This window comes from Ostrea edulis, chromosome 3, assembly GCF_947568905.1.
Source record: "Ostrea edulis chromosome 3, xbOstEdul1.1, whole genome shotgun sequence".
Lineage (NCBI taxonomy): Eukaryota > Metazoa > Mollusca > Bivalvia > Ostreida > Ostreidae > Ostrea > Ostrea edulis.
Genome location: NC_079166.1, coordinates 38,746,884 through 38,763,806, shown reverse-complemented (window position 1 = coordinate 38,763,806; position 16,923 = coordinate 38,746,884). Strand labels below are relative to the sequence as shown.

Genomic DNA, 16,923 nt, shown 5'->3' with positions numbered 1-16,923 from the left:
AGCTCAAATACAAGGATCCAACGAAAGTAATAACGAGCACCCAAGCTAACAGTATTACTTTATTGAAATACTTTTTCTTCTGTAATGGATTGAAAGGATAACGCAGAGATAATACCAGCATTAAAGCCATTAATTTATGAATATTTTAGGCGTATCCTATTTGGCGGTAAAATATAAAACTATCGGAGACATCCTTAACGGTAACTCAAGGTAAATCATATACTCTGTAATTATCTCGTTAATTATTGAAAACTTATTGCTAGTATACCATATTATCCTTGGGAAATAGTCGAACTGAGGTTTGCTTTTTTGTTTTCCAAGACAAAATGAAACTTCATCAGAAAGAGTAGGTTCGGATATTCTGTCACTCACACTGAAGAATGCGTTGTCTAGAGAAACATTGAAACCACCTCTGAGTTTGAAATTTTTAAAGGAAAAAGTGAGTCTCATTCAAAACTCTAAGTTGAGAATAATTTCTAAAGTTGTACATAAAAGAGTTGAAATGCTTGAATTTATCCCTTAATTTTCAGAGTTCGACTGCTGCTATCACCGAGTGTGTATTTTGGAACTTCGATCACAAGTAGGTATAACAATATGCTTGACAGTATTTTTATTATGTATGATGCATTTCGAGAATTTAGCAATTGTATATAACACTTTTCTACCCATGAGCCTCTGAAATTCAAACCATATTTATGGTAAACTGGAGTGAATCAACCCCACTACTTTTTCAGCAATGGAACAGGTGGATGGTCAACAGCTGGATGCAAAACAGAGGGGACAGACGATCTGTACACACAATGTACCTGTAACCATTTAACAAACTTTGCAATACTACTGCGGCCATACTCAAAGGTATCTTCTACTAATCAAAGTACTGAAAGTACTAATACAACACGAGAGTGTTATTCACCTTTCAGGAATAGAAGGAAGCAATTCAAACAAAAAAAACTTACGAAAGAATAAATATGAAGGTCATATATATAGAAATTTATCAATACTTTTGGTGAATATTGACGTTTTAACACATACTGGAGAAATCCCAAAGTTTGATTTTCACTAAAACAGTCTATATTAAGCACTTATACAATGCACATATATATTCTCCCACACAAAATGCAAATTGAGGTTTCCTTCTATCTTGACAGCTAATGGATTAATGGATAGTTATTTACTACTCTAAGCTTACATTGGTACTTCAATGCAAAATCTGATTACATATGAATGACACTCATAATATGCTCTCTGTATGAAAGCATCTTTTTGTTAAGCCCAGTCTCTATCATCTATTGTTTTGATGTTCATTATGGTTTTATGCATTTTCGATACATGATCCTTATGCTTAGATAGATTAAATCCATGAAATACTTCCAATCAGAAACTTTATCAACCTTTTTGTCAAACTTCTAAAATATCCAGGAAAATATTGTTAAATTTTAGATACAAGAATCTGAGGTACGTTTATTACTACAAAGCCTACACATGTATCAGGTTGTCGATGTTCTTTAAATGGAAGAAAAAAATACTGAGTATGATATGCATTCCTTTCGAAGTTTTATGTAGATTTGTGCCATTATGATACTGTGTTTTCTATCTCGTATTTTTGGGGTGATGGCAAGGAGACCCCAATAACCCAATGTATGAACCTAATAATATTCGCAACTAATTTTGTCATAAGATAGTCCAGCTATTATTTTCATATATTTGCGTCTGAACGCAGTCAGTAGTGGTCAATATATCCAAATGATAACTAATATTTCAATCACTATTATGCAATATATATCATAATTCCAACATGGTGGAACATCCAAAGTTAAAAGCAAACTTTAATGACACTCTTTATGCACCTGTAATGTTTCTTTGTCAAAAATTTGCAAAAAGTCAAGATGAAACTTAACTGTCTTCAACCGGTGGTAAAGGTCTAGTGATTAGGGTGTTCAGTTGGTGATCTGCAGGTGATGGGTTCGAGCTCCGCTCGTACCTTTGCTGCGTCCGACCTAAGACATAAAATCGGTATTGACCGCTCCTTAGCCAAACTCATGTCATTTATAAGGGAGAATGATGGGTCTTTGGGATGAGAAATAAAAACGATGCCCCGTGTCGCGGGAGGCTTTAACACAATAACAAACCCTCACTGATACGACCCAGAGCTCCATACATATGTCAAAATTTGTTGCACTTAATCAATAGAAGACAACGTCTCAAGTTTCAAAGGGACGTAAAACAAACATAAGCCTACTAGATTCATCTTTCATTTGTTCTGTAGGTTGTATTATACATATTGGTGCAACGACAACATATACAATGTAGGGAATCTGACTAGTGAAAAAGGTTAAGATAACGAACAGTGATTAATCTCATAACTCCAATAAAAAATGCAAAATCAAGACTAGGACGAACACGGACCATTGGATATACCAGAGGTACGGTAATATACCTAGGAGGAGAAACCTTGTCGACCGGTCACATCCGCCGTGATCCCTATATATGATAAGGTAAAAGGAGTAATCAGTAGTTGTTATGAAACATGTCAGACAACATTTTACCAAATGACAGATTGTATTGGTAAATTAGATCGTTATAACGACCATAAAATTTGTGATATGGTTACTTAAAACGAGACTGTTTAAAACCCTACAACATCAACGTATATTATTTGTCAGTAGTCTGCCTCGATTTAAAAACTGACCATACGCAGAACAAGCTCTTGTGTATCGAATTAGTTGGGAGGTATAAACATGATATGCAGTTGATAACGGAATATTGCTACATAAATATGGGAAGTTGACGATTGAGAAGATAATGTCTTCCCGTTTGTCATAAAGTTCAGGTGTTAGGATGCCGTTATCTATGTTCAATAAAATATCCAAGAATGAAGCAGATGTCAACGACTCTGTAGTGTCTTTTATTTCGAGTTCACTGGGATATATCCAATCGACATATGAATGAAAAGGATTATTTTTAATAGATAAAAGCATCACCAATATGTTTAAATGTCGAGTTGAAGGCCACAGCAGGTCAATTAGGAAATAACGTGAAGGTGATGGGACAATTTCCAAATACACAAAAATCTAAACGCAGTCATGGACATCGTTCATGTAAAGGACCAAATATACACGATATCACACTTGTTTCACCTTTACCTCACATCAACAGACAATAAGGTCCACATCATTTTATTTTGTTCCATTTAGCGTTTTTAATACGTTATTTGAAGAAGTCAGAGCTAGTCCATGCAGAATACAGACTGAATCCACCGCAACCTCGTGTAAGCACCGCGGTTTATGGATGACAATCTTTCCGAATCATGTCGTCAGTTCCTTAAACTCCAATTTACCAACAAAGTAATAGATGTCGTCAATATAAGCAACATCCTTCGTCATAAAAAGAACTCAGTCTTGTATTCCAGTATATTTCAAGTTCAAGTCTACACCCTATATTTCCTACAATTATACTTCTACTATTGCATCCAAAAATTTTAATTACAAACTTTACAGGGTCTAGATATACACCATCTTACATATAATCCACCAACGTGTTCTTGTTCGTCGTCCTCTTTCAACTATATTCCAGCTGGATATGCCATTACTGGCGATGTCGATATAGTAGAGGATCTGAAATAATTTATTTTAAAAGGTCCTAAATTCAGAGAACTCCGGTCTTTCAATTGGTGACAGAACTCTATTATGAACTCTTTCGAAGATTATGACAGACGATGGGCTAAATTTAAAAAAGAACTTGATACCTTGTTAGAATGGATAAAAAGTATAAGCATAAACAAGTATCAAAATCACATATTATACACATCAAAACAAAGTGTGTACCATCTATCCTTCTGTGTTTAGTTAACCAGAAGTGATAAAAGAGGAATATAATTTGGTCTCAGCTGATAAAGCCCGTAACAGTATTGTATTTGTTGTAAGGTTCATAATTACAAATGTATTTTAAACAAACTTGACATTAATTCCTCAATTGATAATATAGCTTATACTCAAACTTCCTTTTCAAAAGATGAAACTCTTCAAAATCAATCAAATTCATTTTAAAACACATTTTAAAAATATACCAGTGAATGGGACAAATGAATATGAGTTACTGTACTTGAACTGGATTCCTAAAGCTCACAAAAACCCTTTCTACCAAGCCCTTATCCTTGTTCCTCACGAAAATATTAACTACTGTGGAGGAACTTCAAACGCATTGTGCCACAAAATAAACCACAAGTGGTGTAAATCAAATGTGAATTCGAAAAAGTAAATTGGAAATTAAAACAACGTTTCTCTAATTAACAACAATACGTATGACATTTTTTTTAAACATTTTACACAGCCATTCCTCACAATGAATTAAAAACTAGACGTTTTGACATCATAGTCACTTCTTCGACAGAAATTGAAAAAGTAAACATTCATATCTAGTGATTAGTCATTCAAAAACTTACTTTGTTGAACACCACTGTGGTTCTAAGCATACATACTCTAGAGTTGATATTAGAAAGATGCTGGAGTTCCTCATGGACAATATCATGATCAGGTCTGGACCTGTTTTTATATTCTTACAAGGCAGAATTTATTGAAAAATTTCTACATGAGAAGAAAAAAGGTCTTGCTGTGACCTTCAACTCGGCATTTAAATATCTTGACGAAGTTTCATCTATTAACGATAATCATTTTCATTCGATATATCCCAGTGAATTCGAATTAAAAGAAACCACAGTCTCCCAGTTCTGCTTTATACTTAGATATTTTATTGAACATAAATGTTAACGGCAAACTAACAACTCAACGTTATGACCAACGGGATGATTTGAGCCTCTCCATCGTCAACCTCCCATATTCATGTGGCACCATTCCACCATCCCGTTTGTCATAAAGTGTACATGTATTGTCAATGAGGAACTTCAGCATATTTTGTATTTCAACTTCAGAGAACTTGTGCGTGGAATCAGAGTGGCGTTAAACAAAATAATTTTTTGGATGACTGATCACTAGATATGAATATTTACATTTTCCATTATGATGTCAAAGAGTCTATTCTGTAATTTATGGTGAGGAATGGTCGTATAAAGTGTTGAAAAGTCATACGTTTTGATGTTGATTTGAGAAAAGGTTTGCGAATCTACATTTGATTTACACCACTTCTGGCATACATAGTCGCACAGTACGCTTGATGTTATTCCTTCACAACTATTAATACTTTCGTGAGGAGCAAATACAGGGCTTTGGTAAAACATTTACTGGATCCAGCATTGTATCTTTGTTTGTAATGGTTTTTATGAAGTGAAGAAATCCAGTATTGACACGGTAACTCATATTCATCTGACCCTTTCATTGAGATATTAAATGTGTCTAAAACTGAAGGATGGTTTTGAAGAATTTCATCTGATGTTTTGATAAATATCTAATTACTGATGGTATTTGGTAATTTTCTAGTAAACGCGAGTTATCTGCGCCGATTCGTTTCACGGAAATACTGTCCATTGCAATTCGATTTTCTCGACGAAATCGAATGATGAGGTGCTTACAAAATATAATTTTCCATTTGATTTATTCGACTAGTTTCTTGAGATGTTCTCTAGATACGATTTTCACTTGACTATACATCGACTTTCGATTTAATTATTCACAGAACACGCTTTTGATCGAAATCGAATCGAATAGAAAAGTCGAGAAATGATAAAATGGAAAACCAGATTAGGTATTGATAGTTTTAATATCTATGCGATAAATTTTTAATGCAAGTTATAACTTGTGAGAAAATAGTACTAATAGTACTTTCCCGATGATAGGGATACCCTGAAGACTGATATAACAGAGATGATGCACCATCAACCATTAATGATTGCGAAGATATAATCAAAATTTCAATAATACTCTCAATGCTTTTATTCTTTAGAAGAAAATAATATATATTTAATTAAAAATAATCGAATTTTTCTTAATTTCTTTGATAGGTACATGACGATGAGGACGCTTTGCATTGGATATCCCTGATCGGCTGCATCATATCGATTACATTCTCCTTGATAACAGTCATTGTGTATCTTGTCTTCTGGAAGTAAGTCCCATATAATATATTGATTGTATATTGTTTAACGCCCCTATCGAGATTTTTTCACTCATATGGAGACGTCTATATATTAGAGATGGATCACCAACTGTTCTCTCAGAGTATTGTATACAAACTGTTCTCTCAGAGTACTGAATACAAACTGTTCTCTCAGAGTACTGAATACAAACTATTCTCTCAGAGTACTGTATACAAACTGTTCTCTCAGAGTACTGAATACAAACTGTTCTCTCAGAGTACTGTATACAAACTGTTCTCTCAGAGTACTGTATACAAACTGTTCTCTCAGAGTACTGTATACAAACTGTTCTCTCAGAGTACCGTATACAAACTGTTCTCTCAGAGTACTGTACACCAACTGTTGATCGTCTTAATATTATCCTACAATGTACACGTACTTCTTTACAACATGCATCTGCATGTATCTGCAGTGAATTACTCGTCATATCTCTAGACATTCCCCCAATTTCTAAAACCCTCCCTCCAACTCCCCTCTTTTGTTTTTTACAATGCGTCATCATTCCGGTGATTTAAATGCTGACACTATAACATTTGCAAATAATATTAAAAGACCCGGATAACTTTGAATTAACAGAGTCCAATGCAAACAACAGGGGATTCGGTGTTGGTACTCTTATTCCGTAAAGCTACAAATATATAATTTTTTGCATATTTTCTTTCCTTAATTTGTGTAAGGAGTACAGACATGAAATTTGGATTTCCAATATTTACAGATCTATAACTTCTGAGACCACGAAGATGATAGATAAGATCACCGTCTCTCTATGTCTCAGTATCGTCGTGGCTTACTCTTTGTTTTTAGGTGGAGTTGATAGGACCCAGTATAAGGTAAGATCATGAATAATATGATGATAAATGATCGAGTTAAATCTTTTTTGTTGTTAACGTGTCCTAAGGATATGCAATTTATGTAGTGCTTCATTTGTTTCATTTCTTAGAGTGGAATATTTTTGTGAAGTTTTTCCTTAGTTTGCCCTACATTAATAATGAGATAAAATAGTATAATGATTAGGTACATATGAATAAGTAGTTGTCATATCTTGAAAATGACCGATCGTGCAAAACAGTCTGAGACAGATTATGTAATGTAGTAGATAAATGGAACCGTATACATACCATGTAACCATAAGAGTGTACAAAATCAGGGTATCAGCATCACAGTAGTATGACTTTTGTATGGTTTTTTTTTACAGGTCGGATGTATAATCATTACAGCACTTTTACAATGGTTGTTCCTGTTTATTTTCTTCCTGATGTTGGCCATGGGATGGTATTATTTTATCAGCGTCTCATTGGTTAAGATATCGTTCTCCAAAGCTACAAAATTTAAAAGTAACGCCAACACTATTAGTAAATTCATCTGGGGAATTGTAACACGTAAGTCATGTATTAGTTTTGATGATATACTTTTATCTTACCATTGCAACCATAAACCAGAATAAGTAATTTACCAACAGATTAGGAGATGATCGAAATCACATTTGGTGTAATGCATCAATAGCCCACATCAAATGATGAACGAAGAACAATTTTAAAGACAAAAATGAGTTTTCAAAGAATCTAAATACCAAACCAAACCAAACCAAATCAAATCACCATTTCAATGAAACAGAATTTGATATTTACAACAATTAATAAAACCATAGCATCTATTGTGTACGAGATTTGATTATTAAGGAACACATGAACTATGAATTCTATTTTTCGTGTCATTGACTTTCAGTGATGCCTGTAATCATCACCGCTGTTACATTTGGGGTCGTATATTCGTCAGGGAAGAATTATCACTCAGATACCAGGTAGAAATCTTTACATTGATTTTCAGATGTGATGGGTGCTCCAACGTAGATGTAAACTTTATAAGATTAATTCAACATCTTTATTCCTCAGTTGCTGGTTGTCGTTTGAGAGCGGGGCTTTGTACGGTTTTATCGTTCCTGTCGCTGTTATCATTCTGGTAAGGATCTTCCCTTGGTTGTACTTTAACACAATTCATCTTTATATTTCCCATTTTCAGGTAAATGAAATTTGAAATAGCAAAGCAACACTGGTGTAGGCACAGTTATGGTGTCCATCTTTGGGTAACGAAAGGCATTACTGTTGAATTCTTGATGCAACATAATGTGATATGTTTTATTAAATCAAATGCAGGTTAATATTGTAATTGTCATCAGTTTATGGATGGCAATCCGTTCATCAACGCTCGTGTCAAAAGGAACAGCAAAGAAACAGGCGATGTAAGTCCTGATTAGTACTATTGTGTGTTATGTAATGTTAAATCGCAGAATTAGTCCTTAACACAATAATGAACGTCATCGTGTCTGAAGCTCAGCTGTTATGATTTCTAGAATGGTAGAAAATAACTTAAAGATTCACTGATCCAATTTTTCATCAAATCTGTATTTTACATGGATACCTTGTCCTCAGAACACCATATCATCACTTCACGACAAACGTACTATACCGAAAATCATTGAAACGGAAATTCATTTTGCTCTGTGTGATTTTAGGGCTGGTGTAAGGTCAATCTGTATCCTGGTACCTGTTTTGGGGGTGACCTGGCTTTTTGGACTTTTGTCGGTCAATGATGACGTCATCGCCTTTCAATATATCTTCTCTATTTTGAATTCTGTTCAGGTAAAACTTGATTCATATAATATAGCATCATCATATTGAATTGATATAATTCCACGACGCCGTGGCATTAATTCTGATATTTGTTTTGAAGGGACTTTTCATTTTCATCACCAAATGCATTTTTCACAAAAAGGTAAGAACATGTATACTAAACGGGAAATACTATCAAAAGTCTTCCATTCTATGTACAAATCATAAAACAAAAAGTTTTAAAATTACTCTACAAGAAAGTTTAATTCTGTAATAGCATCAGTTCAACATTTAGATATATCGACGACGTATTATTATGTCGATTCAATATATCCCAGTGAACTTGAAATAAAAGACACCAACGAGTCGTCCACTTTTGCTTCATACCTATATATTTTATTGAAAGTAGATATTAACGGCAAACTAACAACTCAACTTGAGTGAAAAACCGGATGATTTCAACTTCTCCATCGTCAACTTCCCATATTTATGTAGCAATATTCCATTATCACCTGCATATGGTGTTTACATCTCTCAACTGATGCGATACGCAAGAGCTTGTTCTGCGTATGGTCAGTTTTTAAATCGAAACAGACTACTGTCGAACAAGTTGATAGTACAGGAGTTCGAACAGTCTCGTCTAAAAGCAGCATTTCGCAAATTCTAAGGCCGTTACAATGATCTAGTTTGCCATTACAACCTATCATTGGGTGAAATGCTGTCTCACGTGTTTCATGCCGATTGTTGGGCCGTTCTTGGCACACTAACTTTGACTACGGATAACTCCATTTATCAGATCAAGATATAGGGCTAACGGAGGGTGTGACCGGTCGACAGGAGATGTTAACTCCTTCTAGGCACCTGATCCCACCTCTGGTATATCTAGTGTTTGCCTAATTCTCTATTTTGTATTGCTTATAGGAGTTGTGAGATTGATCACTGTTCGTTATCTTCACCTTTCATGAAGACATTTAAGCATTGATATGATTTTAAAGACACGTAAGGTACTACAAAAATATACATTTAAATTCTACAATTATTGTTTTGCCTGTTTGTTTTTATATTCCCAAGTCAAGGGCTTGTAATCCACTACATTTCATACAAACCCTTTACGTTCTATAATTATAAAAGGTGGTCAATAATATCGCCATATAGTAATGAGAATAGTTTTCACCTGGACTGTTTACTTTTATAGAATCAGAGTTCATGTTCGTGTAGCGAGTATGCGAGTGGGTCCAACATCTGAATTAATTTTGTTGAAAGAGATTCTCAGAATGCCAGGCACACACACAAGAACGGCAACAAGTGACCGAATCCTGTGAAAGAGTGAAAAATATCTTTCTGTCTCTTTGACAGAACATCAACACACATCCTACATATATCATCATTTCCATAGTAAGTTCATATGATGTGTATCAACGCATGTTGGAACACGTGTGCCGAGGAATCTCATGAAATAATGCAATCGTTCTTAGAGCCATTTAGAGTTTAGATAACCAGCCCCAGAATTGAAACCTAATCTATCAAGGGGTTGTGAGTCAAACCCTTGACGTAGGAAGATGGGTTATATAGTGTATTCTTTGTTCTGTTTCATAAAGCGTTGCTTTTTAAGAAGTTGTCTACAGAAATCAGACGAACCATGTCCTATGCCTTTATGGGCCTACTAAGTTTGACGAGGCACCGGCATTGAGGATCGAATGAGGGTCTCTACGTTCCGAAGCGAGCACTATAACCACTAGTCTACTGCGACCGTTGCTAAATTTGATTTAGAAGAATGTGTTTTATAATTATTAGCAATTATATCGATTTTCAGTTTCTAATGATGCAAAAACTGTAGAACGGATAGCGCTTGTGAAATTGAAAGGGCTGGAACCTTTAAGAATATTGCCAATATATTACAAGAAAAAACGTAAATATGGTAATCAAGCAAGAAACAGGAATTATATATATTATATGTATACACAGTGTTTAGTTTTCTACAGACAACCTTCTAGATGAAGATAACAAACAGCGATCAATCTCAGAACTCCTATAAGGTAGATTTAAAAATTCTAACAGCATAATCGCCTTTGTGATAGATTCGGAAAGCTTTTATGAAAAGAATGGGCTTCAAGGAATCTGAACATTCAAGGAGTAAATCATACCCGTCACAGAGTAACGGTACCCAGTCCTCGCGCGTGACAGAGTCCAGCGTAAGTTTATACAAAGACATCGATTCCATAACATTACACCATTTCATACAACAGCCTTGTCATGGTAATTAAGACAAAACAAAACGGTATCGAAGACATGAGAAAGATGTTTTCAGGATATATTTGAATTTATACTCACTTTTCATTATTGTATCATTGATGTTTAGATAGATTCATTCTCGGGGAGGAGAAGTGGAAAATAAGTCGATAAATGAGGATCTGGTTAAGGTATGTTTGTGGTTTACAATGTGACAAGAAGGCATTAAAACAACCCAACTAATTCATTATTTTGCCTTATAGACCTTCAAATTTATAAGATGATAAAAACCAGAAGTTTTAAAACATTACCAAATTGTATACAAATATAAATAATAATCATCATTATTTAATTTTCTATGGTTTTATAGTTCTTACATTTGTGTTTTGTTTTAGGGAATATTCCAAACCATCGAAAACTCACCTCCTTGAATTATATCTTGCTGGAAGAGAACAATTGCTGGAATGTTCGAACCAGAGTATTACAGTGCACGCTTTCTATGGTTAAAAGCAACCAAATCATTTTATATTCTTTTGATACCTCTTATGACATGCTGTTTAATGATATATATTCAAAATCAAAATAAATGCGTAGAATTATAATCACATAACGTGGTTTACGTGGTGTTATAGTATTTCGTGTGTTAGTTAAGATATGCACACTGCTCTTGTTTAGCATTTTCTTTTGCAATGTTAATTCTATATGACTAATCGAGTTTCCGATGTACAGAAATCTGTGTCATCATCAAACAGCAACATTTTCATGTCTGTCAACATTATTCCCCTATGTTACTTCTTTTTCTATCATTGATTACTTAATCTTTTATTAATTACTTTGTTAATACACATGTATGAAAGGTGAAAATAAGGAACAGTGATCAATCTCACAACTCCTATAAGCAATACAAAATATATAGTTGGGCAAATACGGACCCCTGGACACACCAGCGGCGGGATCAGGCGCCCGGGAGGAGCAAGCATCCCCTGCCAACCGGTCACAGCCGCCGCGAGCCCCCACAACCATGCATATCTGTTAGTGTAGGTAAAGACACCATCACTCAACCATATCTACTGCAGAAAACAATACTTTGTAGTGATGGTTTCACTATTGACTTATCAAAAATGTAAAATGACCAACGTTGATATAAAGTGAAGATAACGAGCAGTGATGAATCACATAGATCTCACAAAAATATAAAATTAAGAGTAAGGCAAGTACGGGCCCCTTGACACACCAGAGGTGGGATCATCTGTCTAGGAGGAGTAAGCACCCCATTTTGACAGGTAACACAAACCTTAACTCTCTTTCGTGATCAGGTGAACGGAATAATCCGTAGTTAAGATCAGTTTGCAAAGAACGGCCTAATAATTGGTATGCAAAACGTCAGACCACATGCGACCTTGTGAGATATTGTAATTAAAAATAAATAATTATAACAACAATATAATTTGAGAAATACTGACTTAAAAAGGTAATTGCTGAAGCCCCTGTAACATCATCTTATTTTTCAGTAGCTTGCCTCGATTTAAAAATTGATCATATGCAGAACATGCTCTTGCGTATCGAATCAATTGAGAGACGTAAACACCATATTCAGATGATGATGGGATATTGTTACACAAATATCGGAAGTTGACGTCATCCCGTTTGTCATACAGTTGAATTGTCAGTTTGCTGTTGATTTTTATGGTCAATAAGATATCTATTTATACAGTACAACCAACGCATATGGAAGATTTTGTGGTGTCCTTTATTTATTTCGAGTTCACTAGGATATATTAAATCAACATACGAATAAAAATGAGCATTCCTGATCGTCAAAACCTCGTCGATAAATCTAAATGTTGAGTTAAAGGCCACAGCAAGAGATATTTTCTACTCAAGTAGAAGCTTTTGAATATATTCTGCTTCATAAGAATATAAAACAGGTCGACCAATAAAGAAGCATAATTTTCAGCTAAGGAAATTTAAAACGCCTATTGGAAGATGTGATCACCAAAGACCATGTAGATATTGCCAAATAGGAACTTCAGCAAAATTTTACTACCAACTCTTGCATAAAATCAGAGTGGTGTTTAACAAAGTAATATTTTGAATAACTCATCACAATCCATGGGTATTTCTGTGTTTCAATTTTATTAAAAAAGCAGCTGTCTATGATGAAAGGTGAAAATAACGAACAGTGATCAATTTCATAAATCCCGTAAGCATTACAAAAAGAATAGTTGGACAAACACAGACCCTGGGACACACCAGAGGTGGGATCAGGTTCCTAGGAGGAGTAAGCATTCCCTGTCGACATGTCACACCCGCCGTGAACCCTATATCCTGATCAGGTAATCGGAGTAAACGGTAGTTAAAATCGATATTCCAAGAACGGCCTAACAATCGGTATGAAACATGTCAGACAGCATTTGGCCCAATGATAGGTTATATTGACGAACTAGATCGTTATAGCGACCATAGAATGTGCGAAATGCTGACTTCAATCGAGACTGTTGAAACCCCTGTACCATAAACTTGTTTGTCAGTAGCTTGCCGCGATTTAAAAACTGACCATACACAGAACAAGCTCTTGATATGGAAATGTCTAGTCTTTAATTTATCGTGGAGAATGGTTGTGTAAAGTGTTGAAGTAATCTGTTTTAGCTTTAGTTAATTGTTAGTGTTTGGAAGATTACTATCCTTTTCGATTAAAGCATTGCCGGTTTACATGTGTTTAGTGTGCATGTTTATCCTTAACCTTTATATCTGTGCTAAGTATGCAAATGACCCATTTTAAATGACCCTTTTACATATGACATTACTTAACTCACTGTCTTTTTCTGACAAGGCTGCAGCACCTTTAATAGATTTTATCAGTTCGTTTGCCTTTGGTTGATAATTAGAGTATTTAGCTTTGTCTAAATATGATATGGTAGTTGCTACGAGTTTTTATATTTACTTTTGTGAAGTCAAACTGTATAACAGTTATTTTCCCCCAATGACCTATTTTTACTTTTTACATGCTGTGCATTTGTGCCCCTTTTCTTGTAGTATTTGTTTAACTTTTCGACAGCCACAATACGGTTTGAAAATCTTGTGCACACAGGAACAGGTTAGTGTAAACAAACGGAACTACAGTGATCTCAGAATAAATTCTTTTACTTTAAGTCATAACTAGCAAATATATGCATTGGAAGTTATGATGAAAATGACTAATATTTGTTAAAATATATGTATCACATCTATACTCCCCCAGTAAATGACCCCTTCCCCCAAACAGAAAAGCACCCCCACCCCAACCCCCAACCCCCACAATAGATTGGGAAAATATCGGACTTGAACTCGGAATGTATATGCTTTAAGTGTAAGATTACTGAGCACCTTAACCACTAGACCACCCAGGCATGTAAGTTTAAAAGTTTCACCTTTAACAGGCTGCTAAATCTCAAGGTAAATTTTGAGAACGATTATTTTTATATTTAGCCATTTTCAACAAGAGGGCCATCTTAAACCAAATTTCTTCAAATGGACTTATGTACAGTCATACTCAGGTAAATCATTTTCAGTGTTTATTTTCTGGTTTAGGGTGGTCTTTTGCAACAGTTTGCAGCTTTTTAGACACATTACGTTACACCTACTATATACTCTAAATAATCACGGTGATGTTTATGCTTATTAAATAAAGATCTTTAATGAGTAATTTGGGTAAAAACATGAATAAAACGACATTGTATAGCACAATATTTGTAAAAAATTCATATTCAGGAAAAAAGTATTTTTGTAGGCTTAGGTGGCCCACTTGTTGAAATTGTTGCATACCAAGTGCGCTATACTTCTTGTAGTCTTGTTTCTAATAAATCGATGAATAAAATAGTTGAGATGTGAATTTACAGTTGCATTTAAGGCGTGAAGGTTAGATAATCTTTCATCATAACGTATCTAGAGACATTTTGTAAATATTCGTGTGTGTAATATGAGATAATGTAAACTTTTTAAATTTGAAACTCTACACAGAGGAATATTCTATTTAGAAAGACAATTTTTTAAATAAATATATGTATTGATTGTTTTTTTTTATCTATCGCATGGGGTTGATACCCTTGACGACGTAAACCAAGAATAAAATTTATTGGTTAGGGCAGGCGATAACGGTGTGTTTTATAATGAAAAGATGTACTATATATTCTGGACGTTGACAACACACAATCAAAGACTCTTTTAATTTGACGTGAGGACAGTAATTCATTTGGTTATAACAAGTAAGAATATTGATACAGCTATTTATTTCAATGTCAAAACCTCAAGGTAAATGGTTTAATAAAATGTATGTTGTAATGTAATTAATGATGTGTTAAATGATCTATCCATGCTCATTTTTATGGGTAGAGAAGGATAAATTTGTTATTTTTTTTAAACACATACACTGATTGAATATCAATCCAATGAATATATGAAACATAATTTAAAACAAGATACTTGGCAACTGTTCTCTAACCCTGCAGTCTGGGAGAAGCTACTATTCGTAGGTAAAATATGTTTAAGGTGGAAGACGAAATCATCGAATACACATCACAGAGTAAAATCGTAATAAATCAAGATTTAGAGGGCAAGTTATTTCTGAAATAAAATGTATACTACTCTAAATGGTGGGTACTTTGTCTTTTATTGTTAACGAATGATACCATGTTTAATGTTTATGTCCAGAAAACCGTGTATGGGTTTTTAAGACTTCGATTTGGTTCTTACAATGTATCAGCAAATTCGCCTGTTTCTGTACTTACGACAATGCGTAAATTGCAGCGGTGGAATGTAAAGATATGGCTTAAATGTGGAAAGTTTATATAAACCAGTCTTTACGAAAACGGACAGTGAAATTGGTGAACTTGATTTCTTAAAGAGATGAAGAATTTCATTGTGATGTACAAAAATTGACGAAAAGGTTTCATTTTCTTGCTATACGAGAACAAATTCCTAACTGTAATTAAAATCTCACTGTAAGCTCGTCTTTAATTTACATTGGCTCTCATATTTAATGCAGTTTCACCTTAATGCTAATTCTAACGACTTCTCCTTCTTAATGGTTCAAACTAGAAAAACTGACATAGTTTAATTCAATCAATACCCGACGAGAGTGTATGTCTTGCTATATTTTTAGAAATGTCAGACATCGATAAACAGAGGCATATTTCAGCATTGGGAAATCAAATATTTTCATTAAAAAGCACAATAAAAAGTACATGTATACATGTACATAAATATAAACGTTTTGAGTAGTTAAAAATATTTTCTCTCCATCTATCCATCCATCAATCCATTCATCGATCTATCTATCTGTCTGTCTGTCTGTCTGTCTGTCTGTCTGTCCGTCCGTCCGTCCGTCCGTCCGTCTGTCTGTCTGTCCATCCATCCATCCATCCATCGATCTATCGTGGAAAATTTCAACAAGAGTTATTGTCCTTAGCAACATTGCTTTTCAAATATAGGCAATTCATTACTTATTTATAGAAATGTTTTTTTTTTCAGTATTAAAAAATGTTTTTTATTGTATCCAGGAAATAAAATTGCTACAAAAATATATTTCTATCATGCAAGAAGTTTAATAAAGTTTTTGTTAACCCCCCCCCCCCCCAAATTGTTCTATATATTGGAAGTAGTCACCGAAACCCGACAAAATGCAGGTTATATAGCATGACCTCTATACACGCTGTGGACACTATTTTTCTTCAAGTCTTTATGGCATTGTACAACTTCTGATATTCTAAGGGGCATATATTAAACGGAGAACTTGTCTGACTGTGCAAATGTTTGTATATTTAGATGAGTTTGTGCAATGTACAATTTGGTAGTAATCATTCAATGTGTTTCCAAACAACGATATCATGGTTGCTAAAGATGTCATAATATTTATTTTGAACAAGAAATAATTTGAAATTCTTTGGCCCTGTTGTATAGGATAACAACACTTTTCAATGTATGTTCAATTTAATATATCATAGAAACTTATCAAACGCA

General features: G+C 34.3%; 1 protein-coding gene across 4 annotated transcripts in view; it reads left to right on the top strand.

Moving 5' to 3' along the window:
• LOC125673116 (adhesion G protein-coupled receptor L2-like) overlaps positions 1–11,533 on the top strand; it is a 16,437-nt gene extending 4,904 nt beyond the window's left edge. For 3 of the 4 annotated variants that reach the window (XM_048909458.2, XM_048909457.2, XM_048909455.2), the window contains exons 10-25: positions 1–26; positions 150–210; positions 322–439; positions 531–580; positions 735–855; positions 5,954–6,057; positions 6,804–6,918; positions 7,284–7,467; positions 7,814–7,889; positions 7,981–8,047; positions 8,242–8,327; positions 8,601–8,727; positions 8,819–8,860; positions 10,776–10,889; positions 11,061–11,117; positions 11,322–11,533. The exon at positions 1–26 is cut by the window's left edge. In XM_048909458.2, the coding sequence (XP_048765415.2) occupies positions 1–26; positions 150–210; positions 322–439; positions 531–580; positions 735–855; positions 5,954–6,057; positions 6,804–6,918; positions 7,284–7,467; positions 7,814–7,889; positions 7,981–8,047; positions 8,242–8,327; positions 8,601–8,727; positions 8,819–8,860; positions 10,776–10,889; positions 11,061–11,117; positions 11,322–11,357 (1,384 nt within the window). In that variant the 3' untranslated portion in view covers positions 11,358–11,533. Of the gene's footprint in view, positions 27–149; positions 211–321; positions 440–530; positions 581–734; positions 856–5,953; positions 6,058–6,803; positions 6,919–7,283; positions 7,468–7,813; positions 7,890–7,980; positions 8,048–8,241; positions 8,328–8,600; positions 8,728–8,818; positions 8,861–10,775; positions 10,890–11,056; positions 11,118–11,321 lie in introns of all 4 variants that reach the window. The other variant, XM_048909460.2, reaches the window with a different exon arrangement.
• The last annotated feature ends 5,390 nt before the right edge of the window (positions 11,534–16,923 follow it).